General features: G+C 47.3%; 1 protein-coding gene across 3 annotated transcripts; it reads right to left on the minus strand.

The window, feature by feature from the left end:
- LOC127566802 (NACHT, LRR and PYD domains-containing protein 3-like) lies at positions 1–26791 on the minus strand. 3 transcript variants are annotated; one of them, XM_052009317.1, is made up of 8 exons: positions 25814–26791; positions 23442–23534; positions 22076–22363; positions 20107–20199; positions 17626–17780; positions 5742–5913; positions 5579–5644; positions 1–1583 (listed from the first exon to the last, which is right to left on the minus strand). In XM_052009317.1, the coding sequence occupies exons 2-8, from the start codon at positions 23500–23502 to the stop codon at positions 151–153; spliced, it is 2268 nt and encodes a 755-aa protein (XP_051865277.1). In that variant the 5' UTR covers positions 23503–23534; positions 25814–26791; the 3' UTR covers positions 1–150. The 3 variants fall into 3 exon arrangements, with proteins under 3 accessions (XP_051865277.1, XP_051865279.1, XP_051865278.1); XM_052009319.1 differs by lacking the exon at positions 25814–26791 and having other exon boundaries at positions 22904–23493; XM_052009318.1 differs by lacking the exon at positions 25814–26791 and having other exon boundaries at positions 22076–22554; positions 23442–23464.
- Positions 26792–27104: the final 313 nt, after the last annotated feature.

Genomic DNA, 27104 nt, shown 5'->3' on the forward strand with positions numbered 1-27104 from the left:
AATGGAAGTGTTTCCACAGATCCCACTGCGCCCTGAGCCAGTCCACGGTTCTGAGACTCAAACAGGTAGTGCAGTATGTTGAGGAGGCTCCTTTTACCGGCATCACTCCCTGTGTTTCCACTCTGACGTTTCACCTCCTCCTTCAACCAGTCAATCACTCGGGCAGATTGTTTGATGGGGAAATGGACCCAGAAACTCCTCCAGCCCCCGAGCTGACCCTGGGGAGGAAAGGCCAGCAACAAAACGGAGAAATACCTCAAATCGCCCGTCTATCGTTCTGTGGGCTTCAGTGAGGAGTTTCAGGATGTCCCCGGGATGCGGGGTCAGGAATTGTGCGAGTGCGGCTACAAACTCTTGGATGGTGAGGTGTGGGAATGTGTACACCGCGCTCCGGGCAGAGTCCTCTCTCTCCAAAAGTTCTACCAGGAACCCGGACAGGAACTGGGAAGGCTGCAGATTGTAGTTGATCAAATCTCCATCTGCAAAAACAATCTTCTTCTCGAAAACTCCTCTGAAGGCCATCTGACCAACTCTCAGTAACACATCACGGGCGCTTTCAATCTCACGGCCGTGGTTTTTCAGGATGTTGTAAATATAGTGGGAATAGAGTTGGGTGATGGTCTTGGGAACTCGCTGCGGGTCCTTGTGTCTTTGTGTGAAGAAGGGGCCCAATGCCAGACCGAGGATCCAGCAGTAGGATGGGTTGTAGCTCATGGTGTACAGGATCTCATTCTCCTCCACGTGTTTGTAAACAGCTGCTGCCACCACCTGATCTTCAAAATACCTGTGGAAGTATTCCTTCCGTTCCTCACCGACAAATCCCAGGATTTCAGCCCAGACACTGATCTCCGCCTTTTCCAATAAATGTAATGCAGTGGGGCGGGTGGTCACCAGCACTGAACACCCTGGGAGCAGCTTGTGCTGGATTAAACTGTACACAATGTCAGACACTTCACACCACCACTCAGGATCTGTGCACATGTGCTGAGGTTCTGTGTCTCTCCGACTGTCAGCAAAATCGATTCTGTGCTTGAATTCATCCAAACCATCGAATATAAACAGCAATCCCTTTGGGTTCTTCAAGACATCTCCCAAAATATTCCCAAAGTAAGGATACTGATCTAGAACCAGTTCTCTCAGATTTATTCTACATTTAATGGAGTTTAAATCCCGGAATTTGAAACTGAAGACAAACTGGAAGTGTGGGTATATTTTCCCCGTGGCCCAGTCATAAACAATCTTCTGCACCATAGTTGTTTTCCCGATCCCCGGGACTCCGGCCACAGCTGCCGAACTCCCAGATTTGGATTTACTCCGGGAAAAGCTGCTCTGGAACAATTGATCAGTCCGGATTTTTTCCAGCTCTCCCCGGAGATGTTTCTCTCTCCACTCCTCATGGTCGCGGCCTCTTACCAGCAGTTCATGTTCCACAAGACTCCGATCTCGAACAGTAGAAATGACCGTGAGCTCAGCGTATCGATCAACCAGCTGGAAAACCTTCACCTTCTCCCTCATTAGGATCGTGTTCACTCTCAGTGTTTCAGTCTGTGCCCGCAGAGCCTCCTTGTGTTTCTTCTGAACATCTTCCATGGGAACAGAGAGAAAATTGTCTCACAGTAAGATGTCTAAAGCAAAGAGAACTTATAAACTCCCAACAATACTCAGATATTAAGATTACGAGACATAATTCAATGCGTTCAGGGATGTTATGGCCGAAAGTAAGACTCGGCTCACAGAAAAGTGACTTTGCCGTCTGTATTGGTCAAGAAAATATCAGATCCTCCCATTTTGATGTTAACTGAACTGTGAAGGTGAACGTTCGCCCACTACTTTATGATATTCCTCCTGCCCCCTCATAGACACCTTCTGTTACTGCATCTGTCATTCTGTTGTTGTCCAATCTTTGAGAACCGTTGTCTTGATCTGGTGTGTGTAGATGGGGAGCAGGGCATTGGGTATTCTGGCAAAGGGACAGATTGCGGATTCACTGCGGTTGCATCAAAATCAAAACAGATTGTGCTCGAAATGCTCAGGTCGGGCAGCTGCTCTGGAGAGAGAAACAGGGTAGAAGTTTCAGGTCGATGACTTTTGAAGTATGTTGCAGAGAAGACAGAGGGAAGGGGATATCTGACATGGGGTGAAAACCAAAACAGTGTCAATGATGTTTCAGGGCAGGAATGTGTGGCGAAGTCTTGGCGATTGCTGGTGAACTGTCTGGTGGCGGGGGTGGAGACCGCGGATAATAGAAGACGAAAGTGAGAAGAATGTTATGTTGGAAATGTGAAAAAAACCAACAGGCCAGGCAGAGGAATTATCGAGTTGACAGTACAGATTGACGAAGTTTTGGAGAGAAAATTTCATACGGACTGGAGAAGCTGGTTATCAGGAAATATTTTATTCAACGTGGATCTCACAAAGTTGTGGCGTGCCATGTTGAAGATGAAGTCTGTTTCCTGGAGCTCAGTCTGGGCTTTATTGGAACAGTGTGGGAGCCCAAATCAGAGAGGTGAGACTAAGCGTGGGATGGAGAATTCACGTGGAAGGCAATTGGAAACTCAGCCTCCCTTGTCAACTGAACGGGCTACACAGAGGGGGAGTCGGACTGCAAAGTGGTCATCCAGGTTGTGTTTTGTTTACCAGTTTAGAGGAGGCCACATCTTCAGTACTTGATGCAACGCATTGAACCAGAAGTGCAACTGATCACTGTTTAAACAGGGAGGTGACTGTGTCCCTGGAGGGTGGGAGCGGAAGTGAAAGAATAGCGAAGATGCTTCAGGTTGGCGAGTCGCTGTTGTTGGAGATGGAAGAAACAATGTCGGTATCACGAAACTGGCGGTTGCTGCTACTTCAGACCTTGGCCAGGTTGTCTGGGGAACTCTGCGAAGTGGGACAGGAGCAGTGCGTGAATAGACGGAGTTTCTACTGGGACTGCATCAGTCCCGGCCTTGGTTATACGAGTTCTCAGTGCACTGGGTCAGAAACAGAAATCTAATGGATCGTTTCCATTGAACGTTCCAGGTGAGCCTGACTTGGGCTCCTGATTGCATATCACCCAACCCCAATCGCACTAAGCCTCGTCCACTTCAGCTCGACAAAATCGCTTCCCTGTTTCTCGGTGCCCAAGGCTAAAACGGCCGGTTCACTTTATTCGTCCTGGACTTCGAGTTGGTCTCCTTTCCTCAACCTTCATCAGTTTAAACTTTCTTGCAGCAGTTAGCGTAACACTACCTCAGCGCCAGCGACCCTGATTCAATTCACGCCACTGTCTGAAAGGAGTTTGTACGTTCCCCCTGGTGCTCCGGTTTCCTCCCACATTCCAAAGACGTTCAGGTTAGGAGCTGTGGGCATACTACGTTGGCCCCAGAAGAGTGGCTACACTTGCGGGCTGCGCCCTGCACATTATCAGTAACACAAAAAGCGTATCTCACTGTGTTTCGATATACATATGACTAATAAATAAATATTTAATATCTTCAATGGCCTTCCCCAATTCGCAGCAACCCATTCAACCAACAACCTCACACCTCTCTCGACTTTGACCATCACTCCAGAAATGCGTCTAGATTAAGGAAAGATAATTTCCATTAATGAACCACAACACGTCCACACAACCTCCCTGCAACCTGCTCCACTCCTCATGGTCCCTGTGTTCCTCCAATTCACTCCATGCAGATCCTCCCAAATTTCCAGACCACTGATGCCTTGCCTTTAAGCTTCTGAAGATGTAAACGACAACCTTCTCTCCCTGAACCTCCCCACTTCATCTCAGACTCTATTATTGTTTCGGTAGATTGCCTGGTTATCCAGAATACGGGTACTTCTGCTGTAACGCATGGTTTCTCAACGTGAATTGGTGATAACGTGATTGCTGGATCAGTGAACACTATTTGCAATGCACAGGCCACACTGGTTATCGCACGATCGGGAAACCTGTTGAGATCGGTGCTTTGAAGGCAACTAAAGTTTGTTTTGCTATAACGGAGCATCCTAAAACGCGAGGTTTCTTAGGAATGTAACCACCGCATGAAAGCAGAACTTCCTGTACTCTACACGCAGAGAGGAATAGAACATGAAAACACACAATAAAAATGCCTCGATCAGGACTAGGATAAATAATGTGGAATATTTCATGAGGGGAGTGTTCAAGAGACTGACCATCCATTGGGATGCATTAAAATGTTACAAATAGAATTCCCAGCATTAGTGTAAGAACCATGCTCACAATTCCCTAAATAATTAAGAGAAAATGAAGAGAATAATTATTTTTTTCAGCCCTGAAGCAAAGGGGAAAAGAAGTGCTATCTTCCCTTGTCAAGATTCGATCACCAGCTCTGGAGGCTGACGGGACATAGCAGGTAGGGTCAAAGGGGAAGTACCCGTGTTTCTGTGGACACTGGGGATGGAAGTTGGAGGTGGGTGCCGGGTTGCCTCACTTCCTACAGTGATGGGTTTAATTAGACCACAAGGTATATTGCAGGCGCTAAACATTCCCAAGCTATACTCCGTTTCTGAAATTGCAAATATTATAGGAGCTTTATGCATATTCCTGAATTCCAATTTGGAATAAAGTTCTGTCCCCACTAAAATGTATTAATTTCTGTAACCCATGGACTTCTTTGGGTCCAAAATGAGTCCTGAATGAAAGGAATGTTCTTTGTAAATTCATAACTGTTCTCTGTATCTATGAATAGAAAACCAGCCCATAGTGACACATCCAGTCTCATCTTTCCTCCTCTGACTAACCCGTCGTTAAATGGATATATTTTCATTTTCTTGGATGGGATCTCACAACTCCATACGACTCATTGATTGCTGTGAATTTACAATATTCTCACATTCCACATCCCTTTTCCCGAACCTCCCGATAGGGTAAGTTTCTAAGTGCGTAGAAACACACAGCATTTGGTTCAGGTGGCAGCTTTGTGAATCTAGAGATCTGTGCAATGAGCATGTACTTGTGGTGGGATTTAGTGCCCAGTCAGTCCTCCAAAGAACACATCAACAGATTGGTATTTATACCGTTACTTCATGAGTGACTTTAAATCCTGGACGTGAGAGTGATGCTGAACAAATGAACCAACAGAACAACTTCAGGAAGATACCAGGTGTGTCTGAGGTTTCACAGTGCATCACTTAGAGTCCAACCGGGAGTACATTCTCCCATGGAATACGGTTGTTTTTTTTGAAGAATCCGCTCAGCTGCAGGAATTGAAATTTAAAGTTTTTGTCTGAGCTCTTCCAATGTAGCATTTCAACGACATGATCACTAATCAGGACGCATCCAGGAGTGTCCGGGGTTTCACAGTGTATTAGGACTCTGCCAGGTGTGGTGGGCTCAATATAACACAGCTGGATGAGCTGAAACACTGAATTGAGATATTTAAACAGTGTGACAGAAATGGTATGATTTGTAACTTGAACACACAGATCAGTCATTCACTGACAGTGAATTCTGTGACATCCATTCTATTCCCCAGACGATGACGTTTGAACTCTCAGATTCTGCTACCTCTCAAACAGCTGCAGTTCGACATCAGTTATGTAAAGTAATTGGTTTGAATCGTGTTCCATCACTCACCCTTCAGCTGTGCGGATAAATCACATAAATCTCGGCAGATGTTCATGTATTCATATGGATCAGGACCTGTTTAAATTAACAAGGTTTCATGAACCCAGACCTGAATAATAAATTAAGTAAAGTGTTTCAATGTGACTTTCAGTTCAGTGTTGTTTTACCGTACCGAGCTCCTGGATTTCATTCAGTATTTTGTCCAACTTTGGTAACTCATTCCGCATTTTTACAAAGGATTCCCACATCACCCTCCGGGCCCGGGATCCCTTCTCCATAACCAGACTGAAGAAGAGTTTGGAACTCTCTATCCGGTTTCTCTTCTCCACCAGCTCAGTGACTTTCTGTAAAGAACAACAGTGAAAGTATCTAGGAGTGGGCTGATGGGCACAGAACACTGACGAAAATATCTGCTCAGTGATGGGACGTCCCAGTTATTTTGAGCACAGCAACAGTCAGTGGCAGCCCCTTCATTCATTGTGTAAATCTCTGGATTCAGTCTTTGGCAGCGAAACACTAACTGTAGAAATTACAAATCAGAGTATTATTGTTGCAGGGTGAGGGATCACTGACTCAGGTTTAAAGTGATTGGTTTCCTCTGTCCTTCATTCTCCAACGTTACATCAGATTACTGACAAACAGCACAACTAACTTGTCCAAAAGCAAAACACAGATGTTGGAAATCCAAAATAAAACCACAAAATGCTTGAAATATTCAGCAGGTCAGGCATCATCTGTGGACAGATATTTCGCGTTTATATTTCAAATCATTCATCTGGATGGGTTCCAGTATTTTTCATGTTTAGAACATGGTTGGATTTAATAATCGATGATTCACTTAAGAACTAGCAACAAATAAAAACTCCACCAACTCAACAAAAGTACTTTAACTAATGGGGACAGCTGAAAATCTGGAATTACCAACGGGTAATCTCACTCACTTCTGTTCATTTAATCGGAGTCAGCAACCAATTAAAAGAATGAAATATCTAATCACTTTACTCCTGCCGACAGTTTTCTTTGGCACATCCACTACTGGTACAAAACCTCAGCGACCTGGACCACGTATCCAGCAACTGGATTTCTTTGGAGGATTTCCATCAACATCATATGCAATCCAGATAAAACAATTCCAGGGAAGGACGTGGATGTGGACCAGAGAGAAAATGCAGATACCATCAAGGACAATGGTTGATTGTTGGCGTGGACTCAATGGGATGAAGGGCCTTTTTCTGTGCTGTTTATCTCCCCCTCCGGGACGAAGGGATGGTAAGGAAAGGGCGATGTTATGGAATAAATTTCAAGGGCAGAGGTCGAGTTGGGAAACAAAGGGAGGTGGGTGATAGGTGGGGAAAATGGGAGCCAGATTGAGTCATCTTGAGGAGGGAGTTGAAGTTACAAGAGGCTGGAACGGGTGACAAGAAGGGAAATGAGCCTGCACGTGTTGGAATCTGATGTAAGGAACGGATAAATGGGAATAAAGTAAGGGAGAGATGATGGGCAGATGATGGGCGAGGGGATCCAGTGCTTAATAGGCGGATTGAACCAGTTGGGTAGGCCTGTGGGAAACACAAAAATACGTGATGGGATCAGGAAGGGGATACGGATAAAAGTCAGAAGGACCAAAGGTGGATCGGAAGGAAGGAGGAGAACAGGGGAATGTTCCTACCACTGGGTTGTAGACTAGCCACGCAGAATGTAAGGTGTTGTTCTTCTTGTTTGTGTTGGGCCTCGCCCTGGTAGTGGAGGAGGCCGGGGACAGGGCGGTGGGTGTGGGAATCGAAACGGTATTTGAAATAGCATGAATACAGGAGCTCAGATGGCCATTGTGGACAGATCCCAGGTGCTCTGCAAACCGGTCGCATAGTCTACACTTGCTCCCGTTCATGTGGAGGAAGCCGCCAAATGCAGAAGACCAGGTTTCAAGAGGGTGTATTTGAATCTTTGCCTCATCTGGAAAGGCTGGTTAAGTCCCTGGAATGTGGGAAGGCGGGTGGAGTCGGAACTGGTGTGACACCTCCTCCGGTTCCAGGGAGAGTGCCAGGTGCTGTGGAGTGATGAGTGGACGAGGGAGTTACAGAGAGAGGGTGGTCATTACTATTTGCTCTCACGGCATCAACATCCTTGACTTCGCCGCTTCCCCCGCCTTCTCCAACCTCACACCAAGGACGGAGCACTCCACTCACTTAGTACCAAATCGACATCAGCATGAAATCCACTGACAGGGGTGATGTTTTTGTCATCTGCAGACTGACCTCTACCTTCAAGAGCCAGATCTGGCTCCACCTGCCCATCATCCACCCCTTGTCTGGGTTCCATTATCATCTTCCTCACTTATCAGATACCAACATTTGCAGACTCTTGTGTCCCCATTTATTATCCTCCAGCCTCTGTATCCTCACCCTCACCCCCAAAGTTGGCTCCATCTGCTCCCCACTCTTTCCCCACCTTGTCTGTCTCCACCCTATCATCTTCCACCTTCAAGCGGCATCCCTCAGAAACCCTCAGGGACAGCACTGATTGAATCAGAATGTGCACTGAGTCACCGCCAGTGTGTGGTTAATTTTCCATGACTGGATATGACAGGAATGCGGAACTTTGAATTGCTCCATTGGCTGTGGGATCATCGATCTGTCGACAATGTCGGTTTGAAGCCAGAACACAGCAGCGTTTCAGATTGGCTTATTTTGAGGAACATAAGCCAATAAGTGAAAGGCAGGCTGAAACGAAACAGCTGTGAATTGCAAGTGCAGTGTTTGAGCATAAGTGCTGAGGCTGTGGCTCGAGAGTCTTCGGCGAGGATGCTGAGCAGAGGAACAGGTAAAAGCAGGTCAGGATTTTCTTCAAAAATTACTCCGGTTCAGTGCAGCTGGGATGGCAGTGAATTCAATGGTATGCTCCTGCTGCAGGATGTGGAGATCAGGAAAGCTGCCAGCACACTGAAAACTTCTCCTGTTGGAAGTGCAGCCCATTGCAGCTCCTGACTGGCTGCGTTAAGGAACTGGAGCTAGACGGACTTAACATCATCCAGGATGCTGAGAATATCGTCGATGAGAGTTTTACCAATTGTCACAACTAATGGTGCAGGCAGCAGATGGTTGGGTGATCACCAGGAAAGGTAGCGGGAGCAGACAGACAGTGAAGGATTCCCCTGTGGTCATTCCCCTCAGAAATAGGTGTATGCCTTTAGATACTGCTGGGAGGATAAGCTATCAGGGCAGAGCAACAGCAGCCCGATCTGACGCTCAGTGAGGAAGGGAGGAATAAGCAGGTCAACAATGATAGGAGTCTCATTAATATATGAATAGTTAGGGGAACAGACACGATATTCTGTGGCCGCAAAAATGTGGAAATGTTGGTGTGTTGCCTCCCAGGTGTCAGGGTCAATGATGTCTCGGAGCGGCTACGGAACATTCTTAAATAGGGAGGGGGGGGAATAAGCATCCAGAGGTCCTGGTACACATCGGCACCAACGTCATAGTTGGAAAGGGAGATGAGGTCCCGCGTAGTGAGTATCGGGAATAGGAAAGAGGTTGAAAAGCATGACCGATGGTAATAATCTCTGGATTTCTCCCGGTACCAGGTGCTAGTGAGAATAGGGACAGAAAGATTGAACAGATGAACGAGTGGCTGAAGAGCTGATGCAGGAGGCAGGGTTTCAGGTTCTTGGATCAGCAAAAACTCTTTTCGGGCAGGGACAACCTGTACGGGGGGGGGGGGGGGCGTTGGTGGGGTGCAGATTGAATCTCAACTAGAAACCAGGCAGTTACGTTGTTGTTACACGGCAGCAGCGGGTTCCTCTCAGGTACGGTGAGAGTGTTTGAAAGCCTTTTGTGTTTCCGCGGGCTTTTCTTTTACAGAATCGGCCCGGGAGCCGTTGGAGAAGCAGTTCCCTAACAGGTAGGGACGGAGTATTTAAAACATATGTGTTGATTGGTTGATTAGTGTGAGTGAATACTTGAGATAAGGAGGGGTAACTGAAGAGGATCGGCCAGTGTGTGAGTGGCTCAGCGTAGCAGTGGAGCTTTGAGGCTTTGGCTCAAGAGGCTTCGGCGAGCTGAGGACGAGCTTGCTCCCAGAGAGGTAAGGCCGGGTAAGTTCTTTTAATTAATTTAATTAACATAGGAGTAGGTAATGAAGGCAGCAGTCAAGGCAGTCGAGTGCTCCGTATGCAGTATGTGGGAAGTCAGGGAAGGCACACTAGTCCCTGATTACTACACCTGTAAAAGGTGCATCCACCAGCTGCAGCTCCTGACAAACTGAGTCATGGAACTGGAGCTGGAGCTGGATGAACTCCGGATCATTTGTGAGGTAGAGGCAGAAATAGACAGGAGTTTGAGGGAGATAAGTCACCCCTAAAAGTCAGGAGGTAGGTAGCTGGGTGACTGCCAGGAAAGGAAAGGGGTATAGATGGACAGAGCAGAGCACCCCTGTGGCCGTCCCCATCAACAATAAGTATACTGTTTCGGATACTGTTGGTGGGGACAACCTACCAGGAACAACTTGTCGTGGTTGCGTGTCTGACACCGAGACGGGACCCTCAGCTCAGAAAGGAAGGAGGGAAAAGAAAGAGCAGTAGTGATAGGGGATTCGGTCGTTAGGGGGACAGATAGGAGGTTCTGTGGGAGAGATCGAGAATCCCGGATGGTCTGTTGTCTCCCTGGTGCCAGGGTCCGTGATATCTCGGATCGAATTCTCGATATTCTCAGGAGGGAAGGTGAGCAGTCAAATGTCGTGGTCCATGCAGGGCCCAATGACGTGGATAGGAAGGAGGAAAAGGTCCTGCAAAGTGAGTTTAGAGAATTAGGGGCAACGTTTAACAGGACTCTCTAAGGTTGCAATCTCAGGATAGTGAGGATATAAATAGGAAGATAATGCAGTTAAATGCGTAGCTAAGGAGATAGTGCAGGAGGGAGGGCTTCAGGTTTCTGCACAATTGGGCTTTGTTCCAGGGAAGGTGGGACCTCTTCCGACGGGACGGTTTACACCTGAACTGGAGGGAGACTAACATACTTGCGGAAGATTTGCTAGTGCTGCTCCGGAGGGTTTAAACTATCTTACAGGGGGAAGGAAACCAGAGGGATAGAGCAGATAGTGAGGTGGAGGAGGATAAATGTCATGCGAATGACATCAAAGGTTTGTACTGAGGAAGTGAAGGGTTAAGAATTGCAACCATACCTATAACTGGCAAACAAAATATATATATATGCATTTATATTTCTTTATCAAGGACTAGCAAGCTGCTGACCCACTAGTTAGGTTGGAATGTTAAATATGTTAACTGCCTTTGTTTCGGGTAACGAACCATTCCGATATGTCAGACGGTGGCGAGACTGAGTGTAATTAACAGCGAGGTGAAGACTTGGTCTGAACAATGAAGGGTGATACCTGCCTTTGAAAGCCTTGATTATAACTCAATTATACTAAGACAAAAGGTGTGATAGCTGTCTCGGGATCTCTATAGCTTGACCGAAACTCGCGGCGCCGTTTGCATGGGATGTGCGTGATAATTCCTGTATAAATGTCTGTCTGCCCTTTGTTCAGGGAGAACTCGGGAAGCGACTCTTCGTGAGTGCTGAAGAGAATGCTCCTAGCGGTGCACTGCTAATAAAGGTATTTGTTCGAATCAACCTCGTGGCACTATGTTATTTACAGCGGACGGAAAGGGAAAATTGATTTCGGGACGACAGTACATGATTGAAATGTTCTCAGGTGCATCTATTTAAATGCAAGGAGTATTGTAGGTAAGGCAGATGAGCTTAGGGCGTGGATTGGTAGGTGGTATTACGACATTATTGCTATTAGTGAGACTTGGTTGCAGGAGGGGCAGGACTGCCAGTTTAATGTTCCGGGGTTCCGTTGTTTCAGACGTGATAAGAGGGGGAGGGATGAAAGGGGGAGGAGTGGCATTACTGGTCAGGGAAAATATCCAAGCTGTGCGTAGACAGGACAGCCATGAGGGTTTGTCTACAGAGGCCATATGGGCGGAGCTGAGGACAGGAAGGGTGTGGCCACACTAATAGGGTTATATTATAGACTGCCCAATAGTCAGAGAGAATTGGAGGAACAAATCTTTGGAGAGAGAGAGCAGACGATGTAAGAAATAGAAAGTTGTAATAGCAGGGGATTTTAACTTTCCACATATTGACTGGGACTCCCACACTGTGAAAGGGCTGTTTGGCATAGAATTTGTGAAATGTGTTCAGGAAAAGTTTCTGTATCAATATATAGAGATACCAACGAGAGAGAATGCAATACTTGATCTCCTATTAGGGAATCAGACAGGTCAGGTGACATAAGTATGTGCAGGTGAACATATTGGGTCCAGTGACCATAATGTCATTACTTTCAAGTTAATTATGGATAAGGATAGGTCTGGTCGTCGAGTTGAGGTTCTAAATTAGAGAAAGGCCAATTTTGTGGAAATGAGAAAGGATCTGGGAAGAGTGGATTGGGATGTTGTTTTCTGGTAAGGATGTCTTCAGTAAGTGAAAGGCCTTCAAAGGAGAAATTTTGAGAGTACAGAGTTTGCATGTTCCTGTCAAGATTAAAGGCAAAGTTAACAAACATAGGGAACCTTGGTTTTCAAGTGATATTGGCGAACTGTTTAAGAGAAAAAATAGTTGTATGACAGGTATAGGCAACTAAAAACAAATGCGGTACTTGAAGAGTATAGAAAATATAAGAAAATACTAAACAAAAAAAGAAATCAGGAAGTCAAAAAGAAGACATGAGTTTGCTTTGACAGATAATGTGAAGGTAAAACCGAAAGGTTTCTACAAGCATATTAAGAGTAAAAGGATAGTAAGGGACCAAATTGGTCCCTAGAAAATCAGAGTGGTCGGCTATGTGTGGAGCCTCAGGAGATGGTGGAGATCTTAAACAGTTTCTTTGCATCAGTATTTATTCAGGAAACTGGCAAAGTGTATATAGAAGGAAGGGAAACAAGCAGTAGTGTCATGGAACATATAGATATTAAAGAGGAGGAGGTGCTTTCTGCCTTACAGCAAATAAAGGTAGATAAATCCCCCGCGCCTGACAAGATATTACCTCGGACCTTGAGAGAGACTAGTGTAGAAATTGCAGGGGCCCTGTCAGATATATTTAAAATGTCCTTAGCCACGGTGCGGTGCCGGAAGACTGGAGGGTAGCTCATGTTGTTCCGTTGTTTAAAAAAGGATCTAAAATTAAACCAGATGATTACAGGCCTGACATCAGTAGTAGTTAAATTATTGGCAGGTGTTTTGAGAGATCGGATGTACAGGTATTTAGACAGCCAAGGGCTGATTAAGCTTAGTCAGCATGGTTTTGTGTGTGGTAGATCGTGTTTAACGAATCATGCAGAGATTTTAGAGGAGGTTACCAAGAAAGTAGATGAAGGGAAGGCTGTGGATATTGTCCACATGGACTTTGACCAGGTCCCACATGGGAGGTTAGTTCAGAAGGTTCAGACACTGGGTATCCATGGAGAGGTTGTAAACTGGATTCGAAAATGGCTGTGTGGAGAAGACAGAGAGTGGTAGTGGATGATTGTTTCTCAGACTGGAGGCCTGTCACTAGTGGTGTGCCGCAGGGATCTGTGCTGGGACCATTGTTGTTTCTTGTCTATATCAATGAGCTAGAGGATAATGTGGTAAATTGGATCAGCAATTTGCTGATGACACTAAGATTGGAGGCGATCTGGACAGCGAGGAAGGCTTTCAAAGCTTGCAGAGCTTGCAAATGGAAAAATGGGCCAGAAAATGGCAGATGGAATTTAATGCAGACAAGTGTAGGATGTTGCATTTTGGAAGGACAAATAAAGGTAGGACATACACAGTAAATGGTAGGGCACTGAGGAGTGCGGAGGAACACAGGGATCTGGAAGTTCAGATACATAATTCCTTGAAAGTGGTGTCACAGGTAAACAGGGTTGTAAAGAAGGCTTTTGGAATCCTGATATTCAAAAATCAAAGTATTGAGTATAGGAGTTGGGATGTTATGATGAGGTTGTATAAGACATAGGTGAGGCCAAATTTGGAGTATTGTGTGCAGTTCTGGTCACCTAACTATAGGAGGGATATCAGCAAGATTGAAAGAGTGCGGAGAAGATTTACTAGAATGTTGCCGGGTCTTCAGGAGTTGAGTTACAAGGAAAGATTGAACAGGTTAGGACTTTATTCCTTGGAGCACAGATGAATGAGGGGAGATTTGACAGAGGTTTACAAAATTATGAGGGGTATAGCCAGAGTTAATGCGAGTAGGCTCTTTTCACCTATATTAGGAGAGATACGTACGAGAGGACATGGCTTTAGTGTGAAAGGGGAAAGTTTTAGAGGGAACATTAGGGTTAAGTTCTTCTCTCAGAACGGGAGTGTGGAACGGGCTGCCATCTGACGTGGTAAATGAGGGTTTTAAGAATTGGTTTTAAGAACAAATTAGATAGATACATGGACAGATATGGAGGGTGCAGGTGAATGGGACTAGCGGAATACCGTTTCGGCAGAGACTAGAAGGCTGAATATGTTCTATGTTTCTATGGGATTGTTTAAACTAGTGTGGTAAGGGGATGAGAACCAGTGCACCAGATCAGAAAGAGGACGGAACTGAGGGGAAGGTAGATGTCGTGACCATGAAGTGTGCAAGGAAGGACGTGCAGGACCAAGGTAATAGAAACATGTGGCAGAGGGCTGAAGCGTGCTTATTTTAATACAAGGAGTATTAAGGGTTGGGGAGATGACCTTAAAGCATTCTTCAGTACTGGAACTATGATGCTGTGGCCATTAGAGGCTTGGTTGAGAGAGGGACAGGATGGGCTGATTACTGATCCAGGGTTTCCAGGCTGTAGAAGAGATTTAGATCGAGAGGCAGGTAAAAGAGGAGGAGGAGATGCATTACGAATCGGGGACAAGATCACAGCTGCGTAAAACCTCAGTGGAAGAGTCGTTAACTAAGTCAATATGGCTAGAACGCAAAGTTCAGTAAGGTGCAATCACTGCAATGGGTTAACACTAAAGGTACCCCCAATACCCACTGAGACGTTAACTGATATGCTGGCAGATGAGGGAAATGTGCAAAAACAACAGTGTTGTCGGAGTGGATGGCTTCAAATTTCTAGAAAGAGGTTAGGAACTTTTTAGTGCAAGGGGTCAGACGGAGGAGAATTTGTTAGGTGCATTTAAGAGAGTTTCTTAAGTCACTATGTAGAATGTCCAACTAGAGGAGGGGCCACACTGGACCTGGTATGCACCTTGCGGAAAAGTTTGAAGTTGAGGCAGCGAAAATAAAGAGAGTGTTAGGGACGAGCAAGGGAGAGATAACCGGGAACAGTTGATTTTGGCAAATGCAGATTTAAAGACAAACTGCACAGAGTGCAGAACCAGTATGCTCCAGTGGGAAAGGAGGACAAGGATGGCAAGAGAAAGGAACTTTGGATTACGAGAGGTTGTGAATTTCGTCAAGAAGGCAAACAAAGCACATTGAAGATTTGGGAAGCTAAAATCGAACAAAGCTCTTGAGGAATATAAAGAAGCCTGAAAAGAGTTCAAATTAGGAGAGCCATGACCGGCCATGAAAAGTCACTGGAGAGCTGAGTTAAAGAGAATCCCAAGACATTCTACACATACATCAGGAGAAAAAGGATAAACAGGAAGAGGGTAGAACCACGCATGGATTAAGGAGAGAAAATGTACTTTGTGACGGAGGATGTGGGCGAGGTGCTTACTGATCACATTGCGTCGGTATTCATCAAGAAGGACGTAGAGGATCGTAAGATCAGAGTGAAGCATACTAACATGCCAAGACATTTTGAGATAAAGAAAGAGGTGGTGTTGGGTCTCTTGAGGAACATTAAGAAAACGAAATCTTCAGAGCCTGATTTGATATACCCCGGGTTTATGAAGGAGGCAAGAGAGGAGATTGATGGGGTTTGACCTAGAACGTTGTGTCATCTCTAGACACAGGTGAGGACATGGAGGACTGGCAAGTGGTGAATGTGGTTCATTTTTTTCAAGAATGGAAGATATAGACCGGTGAGTCTCACATCAGAGATGGGGAAAATATTGGAGAGGATTCTTTGGGATAGGATTTATGAGCATTTGTAAAAAAAAATATGGCCTAATCAGCCAAAGTTATCATGGCGCTGTGTGGGATAGGTCAAGTCTTACTAAGTTGGTTGACCTTTGATGAGGTGACAAAGGGAAAGCAGTGGATATTTCCCACATAGATTTCAGTAAGGCATTCGACAAGGTCCCTCATGCCAGACATGCAGAAGATTAAGCTTCATGGGATCTACGGTGACTTGGACATTTGGATTCAGAGCTGGTTAGCGCAGAGAAGACAGAGAGTAGTGGTCGATGGGTTCTGTTCTGGAGGTCGGTGACTAGTGGTGTTCTGCAGGGATCTGCAATGGGACTTTTGCTGTTTGTGATATCATTGTCAGGAATCAGGAAGTTATGTTGCAGCTTTATAAAACTTTGCTGAAGCCACATCTGGATCGTTGCATTCAATTCTGGTTGCCCCATTATCAGGAGGATGTGGAGGCTTTGGAAGGAGTACAGAAGATGTTCAGAAGAATGCTGCCTGGATTTGAGGGCATTACTACAAGGAGAGGTGGGGCAAACTAAAGTTGTTTTCTCTGGAGCAGCGAAGAGTGAGGAGAGACCTGATAGAAGTTTATAAAATTATGGGAGGCATAAATTGACAGCTTGTATTATTTTCCCAGGGTCAAAATGTCTAATACATGCCCTAGCGGTCATGCAATTAAGGTGAGAGAGGGAAGGTTCAAAGGAGATGTGTGGGGCACGTGTTTTGTTTGGAAACAGAGTGGCGGGTGCCTGGAATGCGTTGCCAGAGATGTGCTGTGGAGGCAGATATGGAGGAGGGGTTTAGGAGGCTTTGATAGGCACACAAATGTTCAGAGAAAAGAGGGATGCGGCCCATGTCCGTGCAGAAGGGATTGGTTTTTATTAGGCGTCATTAGCTGAACTACTTCGGCCTGTTCCTGTGCTGTACTTTTCCATGTTCTAATGCGGCTTCCGCTACCCAGTGTCAACGCAGACGTGTGGTACAGCTTTATCAGCTGGGCGACTCCTTTACTGTGCTGCTGGTGCTGCTTCTGATCTCCCCTCCCAAACACCATCATAAGCCCCCCCACCCCCAGGTTTCATGGTATTGTAGGTTATGGTGAAGTGAGGAAGATATTGGCCCATGAGCCTGTGGATTATGGTTGGTTACAACTCTGCTGCTGCTACTGAATATAATGCCTCGTTGGCACTGAGCCTTGTTCTGCTATATCCTAGTTTGCATTTTATTCTTTCATCATGGTGGCAGTGACACCGATGTGTTTAGTGTGACGGCTTCATACCCACAAGGACTTGGGGTGATCGTCCCTATATTTACACCCACCACAGCAGGTTCGATTATGTTGGGTTGTTGCCTGACTCGTCTCTGGGACAGCTCTGCCAATTCCTGTTCATGACCTTCGCTCTTTTATGGAGCTTGCAGGGTTCCGCGGGCTGATGTGCCCTGATCCCATGTGAGTCTGTTGACTGAGTCTCTTCTCCTTTATTACACTTCTTTAAAGCTGTTTTGTACAACTGAGTGGTTTCCTGGGCCACAGGATATTACCAAAAAGTCAGTCACCTGGTTGTGTGCAACAGTCACATATCCAACGGGTGTGGTTAGCAGGGTTCCTTCCCCAAGTGGCAGCAGTGAACCGGGTGGATTTAGATGATAATCTGACAGCTGTGGGTTATTTGTAGTTTAATCAAATGAAATGCCCTGATGGGATTGAATCAGGTGATCAGTTCTAGTTCACTACTCCCATACCACTGTGTTAAGCACAGCGTGCTTGAAAGGAACAGATGACTGAATCTGCAGTTCCCAGCTCCCTGCCTCACAGAATTTAGACTTGATCCCGGATCTGTGGGACACTTCTGATCAGAGATCCATTTGCACTGCAGTGAAGATCCCCGAAAATGTGAGAAAGGAGCTAGACTGACCTTGGTCTCCCTTCCCTCTGCTGCCTCAGTTCCGTGACGTTAGAATAAACAAGAAGCAGTGTTCCTCCCACTCACCTCATGTTCCTTTCGACTTAAATGTCTCTTCTCTCTCAACATCAAGCTGAGCCCTTCAATCGCGGGTTTCAGTCTCTCCCGGTAGAAGTTTGACAACTGGAACAGTTGGTAATCCTCGCACTGTGTCAGGAGCTCGGACATCGTTGGCTTTGGATCTGTGAGTAAAAAGAGAAGCTAAACTCCAGCCCAAACGCAAATGGAATATATATGACTATCCGGAACACAAATGAAAAAAAAACTCCGAAGGAATAAAACCTTCCTCTGCTCAACCCTCACCACCCAGCCCACAGATGATCCTCACCATCCGCTCTCGACAATGAAGATTTCTCCTTAGGTTCAGCAACATTTCCACTGCCACCAACTTCATTAGAAATTGAGTGAAAGATGTGGATCTCCAACACGACAACCAGCTCTGCCAACCCCACCCACCACCACCTACAATGTCCGTAAGTAGCAACTTCCAGCAAGAACTGTTCCAGTACCATTTGTCTTGAGGTACGTACTTCAACATGTTCCCTTAATATGCTCATGCACAGGACATGACCACTCCCAAGGTCGCCCGTTACTGTATATCACATTGCAGAGGTAGGGAACACCTCCATTGTAGAGAGTAGTCAGGAATCATCTGCATTCGGTCTGGAGTCACACATAGGCCAGGGGTAACACTGTCAGGTTTCCATTCATGAATGGGATGTGTGGAGCAGTTTGGGACCACAGATAATCCAGCAGTTACATGTTCACCAAAACGGACACTGTTCTATGACAGATCTATTTTATCACTTTATTATTCCAGACACTTTGGTGGGATTCCAACCCATCTTAGTACAGGTCTCTGGATATGCACAATCCAATAAATGCCGCCCTTTTCGCTATTTAGAGAACTCCGTATGCCTCTCGCTCATTAACCTTCCAGTTTCCCTTTTTGACTAATGAGGGATATTCGCTGATGATTGCACAACATTCAGCACTATTCGTGACTGCTCAGACAATGATGCGAATACACATCCAAATGTAGGAAGACGTGGACAATATTCAGGCCTTGGCTGATAGGTGGCAAGCGACATTCGTGACACACGTGCCAGGCAGTGACGATATCCAACAAGAGAAAATCCAGCCATCACCCCCTGACATTTAATGGCGGTACCATCACGGAATCCCCACTATGAAGGTTAACATTGATCAGAAACTGAATTGGAGCAGCTATGTACATCATGTGGCCACAAGAGCAGGTCCCCAAAGCCTGCCCACCATCTACAAGGCTCAAGCCAGGAGTGTTATGGAATAGTCTCCACTTTCCCGGATGTGCAGCTTTAACAACAATCAAGAAGCTAGACATGATACAGGACGCCACACAGAACCATTCACTCGCTCCACGACCGCAGAACGGGAGCAGCAACTTGCAGCATCTACAGGATGGACGAGAGCAACACACGACCTTCCAAACCCACCCACAGTCTCTCCCAGCTAGAATGACCAGGGCAGCAAAACCATGGGAAGACCACCAGAAAGTTGCCCTCCAAGCCACACGCCATCCTACTGTGGAAATATATCGCCATTCCTTCGCCGTTGGCAGGTCAAAATCCCAGAACTCTCGGCCCTAACTGCATGGTGGGTAAACCTGAACCACAAGGACTGTAGAGGTTCAAGAAAGCAGCTTCACACCACCTTCTCAAGGGCAATTAGAGATGGGCAACGGGATGCTGGCTGAACATGAAAAGCCCACTTCGCTTGGACAAATAAAAAAGGCTTCAGTCCTAATATGCCCAGACACAAACATTATTGGCATTATTCTGCTGGAATTTGTGATTTTCTCAACATCAGTGATGTTTTATCTGCGTACGTTTGCCTCTGCAGTTGCTCTGCCAGATTCTGCTATTAAACATGTTCCTCACCACCATTTCATCTATCCCTTCAAAGCCACCTTACGATCACCTGGGTTGCAAGTGTGACGGAGACTCAGGCTCTGCCCTGCGGATACAGGATCACTGGTCCACTCGAAGAATTGGCAGAGGAGGACATTCAGCCCGTCTCGACTGTTGTTGCTTCCAACCACGGCTGCTTTCCTTCATACCTCCCTTCCCAGAGTAGCTCCCGCCTTTGAAGTCTTATCTTTCCTTTACCTCCATGGAGGCACCATCCCTGTGTGGTATCTGCTCCCTGGAGAAGACGCTGCGTATTCTACCGACAACGGGAACACCACCAGTCTTTCACTCCTTAACGGTGTCTGACCTGCACATCACTATCACATCACTCTGGGTCAGTGTTTCTCAGGAAGCCTCTCTCCTCACATGAATGCACACCTGAATCTTAGTTCCACTACCTCTTAAACAATCTCTCTGTTGCCCCTGTGGAGGTTAACTGTCTCCCCTCTTTCTCAGCCCATTTCTTATTCCCTCTTCCGTTGTCAACTGCAGGCCGAAGCACCAGATCCGGAACTGATGCCAAGACAACATTTATATTTGAATGAATTATGGAACACACCTGTGTCCTTCCTTAATTTTGAGGTCACTGTATCCCGTCCCCTTTTGGCATCTTCAGGCATGGTGGTGACAGGGGATCCCGACATCAGGTGTTCTGTAATAAACAGTATATTAACAGGACAATCAGACAATAATTAAGATGACAAGAAAGATTTTGTCTTGTGAAGTGGGAACCACTACCAACATCCTGGGGATCAGCAGTAACCAGAAACTGAACTGAACCGGCCACTTCAATACTGTTACTACAACATCAGGTCACAGGATGGGAATCCTTCAGTGAGTAACTCCTCGCTCAACAGCCCACATTTAACCCTGATCTACAAGGCAAACGTCAAGATTTGATGCAGCTCCAACACCATCCAGATCAAGCAAACTGCTTGACTGGCAGCCCATCAGTCACTGGAGTAACCGGGTCAATTTTGGATGAGGAACGGACAAATAGTCTGGTGCCACAGGGATCAGTGCTGGATCTCAACTATTTACAATCTATATTAATGACTTGGATGAAAGGACCATGTGTACTCCAGCCAGATTTGATGATGAAACGCAGAACGGTTCAGCACAAGAACAGTCCCTACACCCACTATGTCTGCGCCAACCATGATCTCAGTTTAAACTCATTCCACCTGCCTAAAAATGGTCCACGTACCTCTATTGTCCGACTGTCCATGAGTCTGTCTGAATGATTCTTAAACTTTGCAGTTGTATATGCTTCCACCACTTCCACTGACAAAATGTGCCTCGCGCATTTCCTTTAAACTTTCCTCCGATCACCTCATATCTCTGCCCTTCAGTATTTGATGCTTCCACCTTCAGAAAAGACCTGTCTGTGCCCCTTGTAACGTTAGATGTCTTTATCAGGTTGCAAGTCAGTTTTTAACGCTCCAGAGAAAACAGTCCAAGTTTCTTCTCTTTATAGATGATACTCTCTAATCCAGGCAACATCCTGGTGAGGCTCCTCTACACCCTCTACAAAGCTGTAGGGAAAGACCGAAATTTGCTAGAATCGTATCCTATTCCTCCTTGGTGTGTGCAGAAATGGTGTTTGAAGGACAAAATGGTGGTAGCTTATATTGTGAGAATATCGTGAGAAAGTCAAAGGGCACGAGTCCACAGCCTTGAAGAGTAGATAATGATGAAAAGCATGTTGGTCTGGGAAAGGAAAATGATGTGCAGCTGTAGGAACCACCTGATACCGTACCATGAAAAGGATTAGGGCAAGGGCTTTTAAGGGTATAAAAAGGGGCTAATTCTTTGTGCCGGGATACACTCGCTTTGCGCTCCAGTCGCGATAGGTGAATTGAGTGACAGACGGAAGTGTAACATGGGGAGCTGTGAGATAATGCCAGACAATGGAACTCACAAGGAGTCAAGAGGTTTGCGGGAGAGTGAAAATGTGGCAGAGCAAACAAGATCTGACTGAATGACAAACAGGTCGGGGCGGGAGGGGGCGGCGGGGTGGTGGGGGGGGGGATTCACTATTCCTGTTTCTGATGCTATTTTAACATTCACTTCCCACACCAATGAAACATGGTGTTGACACTCTCTGCCAGCTATACGATGAAATGCAGTTATTTACATCGTCTATTCTGACAGCACCTCTTAAACCAACGAGGTCTTTCACCAAGGATGAAAAGCGGCGTGAGTAGAGGCGAATACCACTATCTGTACAGCAGCATTTTCTCAAACACACCTCCCTGAAATAGTCTCTACATCTGGACGGTTACCTTTCTTCTAATACACATCCCGGAAATCTCAGCAGGGGCTACGTTCCCATGTTCCCACTGATCCCACATGCTCCCACCGCCCACTCCCTCTCCACCTCGTGTGCTGCACTCGTTCCTTCCCTCCCACTCTATTTCCTCTCTTCTCAGTTCTCATTCCCCCAATAAAACCTCTCACTTTCCTTCTTCTCAACCTCAAAAGTTTGCATCATTCTGCTGCTCCCACTCCCCTCACATTTCACTCACCTGCTCCTTGGTTGAGACTTGATGATTCCTTGGTGAATGAGCCTCCGATGTCACAGGGAATCGCCTCAGTTGGGCCGGATCCATGGCCCTGAATCGTGGCTCTGATCCCACTCCAGCTGGGCTGACTTTGTTCCCTTTCCTCCAAGGCCGGAACACATTCCATTGGGACCCTGCCCTCAATCTGACCTTGCTTTGGTGTTGTAGTTCCTGTGTCCTGATCATCTTCACTTGATGATCTGACTGGCAAAAGTCTCTTGAAAACTTTCTCTAAGGAAGTTAATTGCCTACCTGAAAAACCACGAATTACAGGTCACAGTGGAGTGATTGAGAACTGAGCAAAATACAGATTCAGAATGGGTGGCTGCAATGTGAGCCGAGGTTCGAGGTGAGCAGATTTTGCAGCGGGACTATGCTGGTGAATGTGAACTGGGTCACTTGAGGTATGTCCATCTCGAGAAGCAGGTGACTGGACACACCCACTGTCTGACAGAACCAGGCAGAAACAGTAATATTGATTATAAATTACACAATAGATTAATACACTGATGACCAGGTGATCTTTATGGCACTACTGCGGAGGCAAATATTACTGGGATTATCCTCCACAAGCAAAGCCCTCCCCGGGTCGCATACTGTCCGATTCCCCCATGTCCTATTCGACCCAGGTCACACATTCACAGTCCCTGGGACCCCATCCTCCCCAGGACACACAGTTCACAATCGCCTAGGGCCCACCTTCGCCATGCCACACACTTTCCAAACCCCTGGGCCCACCCCCCCCCCCCACCCCCGGTCACACCCCTCCGAAACACCGGGGTCCATCCTTACCGGTTCACAAACTGTCCGACCACTGTCCTAGTGAATTCCTGCCCTCTGCCATGTGATCACACCTCCTGCCTCTGACATTTCAGATATCCTTACAATGATTTTTTTTATTCAGATTGAAGAATGCAGCACATTCATCCCCTCAGACCCAACACCCACGACTGCTTTTCCTTTACGTCCTTTCCCAGGCTGCTCCCTTGAGAAGACTGTGTATTCCCATGACAAAGGAAACCCCATTACTGTCTCTCTTCCATTTCTGCATCTGACCTGTTCACCGCCACTGCTCCACTCAGGGTATCCTCCTGCTTCCCAGTTCACTCCATTCCTCAGATGACTGCTTTCCTCAGTCTCTGTCCTTATGCATAGCAAAACCCTCAATAACGGTGATTATTAGACAATTCCTTCCACGATATCTGCACTGCCGCCTGGACATGTCAACTCTCTGTTCTCAGCCCCTGCCTTGTTCCCATTTCCTTCGTGAACCTCGGATCCAAACCCACTATCAGGACTACATTTATATTTTCGAGAAGACTGCACACACGTGCGTGTTTCCTTGCTGTGGAGGTCACTGCATCCCCTCTCCTGCCGGCATGTTCAGCCATGATGGTGACAGGTGGTCCCAAATTCCGGTGCTCTGGAATAAACAATATCAACAGGAACATTAGACAATAATTGAGAGGAGTAGGGAAACATTGCCTTGTGAACTAACAGACACACTGTCTGATCCAATGGACCAGATCCTCCCTGCATCACACACTACCCAATTGCATCTCAGGTTACACTCTGCATGAGCGCTGACAGCCCTGGGACCCACCTAATCCGCATCACACACTGTCCACCCCCCCCCCCCCCCCGTTCGCATATCGTCCGATCTCCGATGTCCACCTTCCTCGGGTCACACACTGCACAATCTACAGGGACCCATCCTCCCCGTGTCACACTGTATGACAGCCCACCCCCACCCTATAGACCACCCTCCCCACATTACACACACCCAGTCCGATCCCCAACCGCAGGATCATTGAATTTGGGACAGAGAAGGTTTGAGGTATGCACGACAGAGGTTTTCATAATCCTGTGCAAATCTGATGGAGGAAATAACCAGACGATCAGTCCTCTGGGAAGTGAGTCGGTCACTGATGTGAACAGATTTCCAACAACTTGCCAAAGTCCACAGAGAAATCAGTCTCGGGGTTTTGTCAACATATCGTGACTTTAGGATCGAGAATAAGGAAGCTGGCGGGGGGAGGAGAGGGGAGGTGGAAACGGACAGACACAGAGAGACCCGCAGCGACCCCGGGTCCCTCCCACACCCCAAGGATGGGCGCTCGGGTGGGACACACAGCGCCGGGGTGGGGAGGGTCGGACACCGCCGGGCTGGGGAGGGTCGGACACCGCCGGGCTGGGGAGGGTCGGACACAGCTGGGGTTCGGACGGACGGACACCGCCGGGGCGACAGTTAGAGGGACACAGACACCCGCAGTGACCCCCGGTCCCTCCCGCACCCCAAGGACGGGCGCTCGGGGCTGAACCGGCTGCTGCAAATGGGGCTGAGTGGGGGGGGGGGGGGGAGGGACGGGAAAAGGGCTTCACAAGAGAGCGTGCCCGGCCTGTGGGGAGTAGCTGGCGGATCCGGAGGGAAATACGGAGGGGGCCGGGGCTGCGGGGATTCCTCCCCCGGGGGCCGGCATGGAGTCGATGGGCCGAGCGGCATCCTCCTGCCTCTCACCGAGAAATCAGTGAAGTCACCGGCTCCGGCCGCAGGAAGCCGCTTCACTCGTCGGTGGGGAAACCGGTTCCACCAACCGCCCCCAACTCCCCCCGGAGAGAAATGGGAATAAATAGAAAAGCGGGACATTTGCGCTGAGGTTTGTTCGGGTTTGACCGGAGGGAGCGGGAGGCGGGGTCTGGGGGGGATGCCGCCTCCGCTATTGGTTATAACCAGTGATTGACGTCCCTTCGCACCAATGGGATCACAGTAGCTCGCGCGTCTTCTGTTGACAGTTGGCGGGCGCGGGCTCGGCCGTTAAACCGTCTCCACGCGAGCCCGGCAGCGCGTGTGTGACGTAAGATCTGCGTGCGGGGGGCGATGGGGAGTGTGTGCGGTGAGTGACAGGGAACGGTGAACGCCTCCCCCGGTCCCGGACGGCGCTGCCCGGATCACCGAGTGAGTCAGAGGTTCGATCCCCCCCCCCCCCCCCCAAAGCTGGATTTGAATTTTTAATTAGTGTAATACTTATTTTCTATTCAGCCAACACACAATTCACAGGTCCCCTTGTCTGTGGTCTTTGCATTGGTTATTACCTATTCAGTTGTCAGATCTCTTCTTGTGAACATACCAGTACGCAGAAGTGGGACACTCGGCCCCTAGAGCCTGCTGCTCCAGACAGTGAGATCATGACTGGTCTGATTTAAACTTTCAGTCCGCATTCCCACCTTCCGCTCCCTGTTACCCTTCACTCCCACTTCTTATCAAGAACAGAGGGGTTGAACAAAATCAAAGACTTTTCTGCCACTGGCCATTGAGGAGAGGAGTTCCAAACACCCACAATCAACTCAGACAAAAAGAAAAAGTGTGAGTATTCATTCCAAGTAAGACATTTTGAAAAAAGGAGCTGGTGTTGTCTGTGCAGCTCTTCGCACCTTTACGTTGAAGCAGTAACCTCTGGTTCTCGAATTGTTCTTAATCCTGACATAAGTTGTGGAGATCAGCAATTTCACGACACATGTCAGTGATAATAAACCTGATTATGAATCTGAAAATCTCAACCATGCAAACGGGAAACAGCAGGAACGCAAACATCAGCACCGCCAGAAGAGGCTTAAAACAGAGCCAATATTTCCTGGATCACTGATCCAAAACGGCGACAACGGGTTGAATGGAAATAAATATGGAAGCTGAATGATTCTCACCTTAAATCCCCAAGAATGCTCTGTCTCTCTGTAGATATATATTCAAGCCATATCCTTCTTACTTCATTTCAGCCAGTCAGGCGAGGCATCACTGAGTGACTTGGGAGGTGGAGTTATTGCTCAGTGAGAGTCAGAGCTCAGTGTCGGTGTGCAAGCAGCTGCCTGTCCACAGGATGGATTCCAACCCACACATTCCTTAGAACAGGGAGCGACCTTTGTGCTGAAACCAAATCCAATCGGATCGACAATCCACGCTCACCTCTAACTGTGAACAAAATTGGTTTGATATTGTATGTAACCCTTTCTGCTACAGAGAAGAGCAGTAAAACCCATAACTATACACAAATCGAACCTGGAAGGTTCCTTATTGCAGTTGCTGCCCGACTTGCTGCGAATTTCCAGCATTTTGTTTATACATTAGACTCCCATCATATGCAGCTTTTCTTCAATTATTTTAAAGATTCCGTTAAATAAATCAATCTGTGACATTCCAACTGCGATATCCCTTACAATAATACCCCAGGGTCTTCCTGTTGTTCTGAGTAGTTACTTTTCCATGGAGAGAGAGAGATGGGTGACGGGACCCTCCCCCGTGCGGGATTTCAAACGTCCCGACTGTGTGAGAAATGCTTTTCACACGGACTCAGTATAAAACATCCTCTCACGTTGCAACCAGACGGCACAAGTGCGATCCCGGGTAACCACGGTCTAAATTCTCGAGAGTGCGATAATTGACCTGTACTTGTGTGCCCACCCTGCACGGAGAGTTCAGTCTGAGCTTCTGTCCCGAGGCCGTTCGCTAACGTCCATAAATATTCCGACAACGAATGAGTCCGTCACACATTACAGTCGGAAAAGTCCCCGGCCCGGTGTACAGGCGGACTGCGGCAGTAGCGATTCCTCCCACCCTCAGTGAATGGCCGGATTCCCGGCCCGGGATGGGGGAGGTGGGGGAGAGGAACAAATGGAACATTTGAGGCTGCGTGAACCTTACCTCACTGCCGCAAGTAGTTTCTGCCTGGATTTCCGTGTAGATCTCACAAGTTCTCTCCTTGTTTTTCCAGCCCAACCAATGGGGCGGATGTTCCCTGTTTAACTCAGCGAGTCCCAAGCTGTGAATTGGATCCGCCCCTGTTTCTGGGAGGATTGAGCTCCGCCCTCTGTGTGAACCGTGCTGCCCGGCTCAGGACAAGATTCACCTCAAATATTCCTCACCTGTCCCGGGTCAAGGAGCCACCTCTCCGCCGAAATCAAACAAAAGCCCTTCAGCAATTTAGTTCCTCTTCAATTC

This window comes from Pristis pectinata, chromosome 45 (genome assembly GCF_009764475.1).
Source record: "Pristis pectinata isolate sPriPec2 chromosome 45, sPriPec2.1.pri, whole genome shotgun sequence".
In the NCBI taxonomy this organism is placed as follows: Eukaryota; Metazoa; Chordata; class Chondrichthyes; order Rhinopristiformes; family Pristidae; genus Pristis; species Pristis pectinata.

What these genes read in the sequence shown, in the direction of transcription:
- LOC127566802 (XM_052009317.1), bottom strand. Translation starts at nt 23,502, where the DNA reads ATGGCTGAACATGCCGGCAGGAGAGGGGATGCAGTGACCTCCACAGCA. An exon ending in CACAGCAAGGAAACACGCAC is followed by an intron (nt 22,364 to 23,441) that starts GTGTGTGCAGTC and finishes GTGGTTTTTCAG; the next exon opens with GTAGGCAATTAACTTCCTTA. An exon ending in GAATGAAATCCAGGAGCTCG is followed by an intron (nt 5,645 to 5,741) that starts GTACGGTAAAAC and finishes TAATTTAAACAG; the next exon opens with GTCCTGATCCATATGAATAC.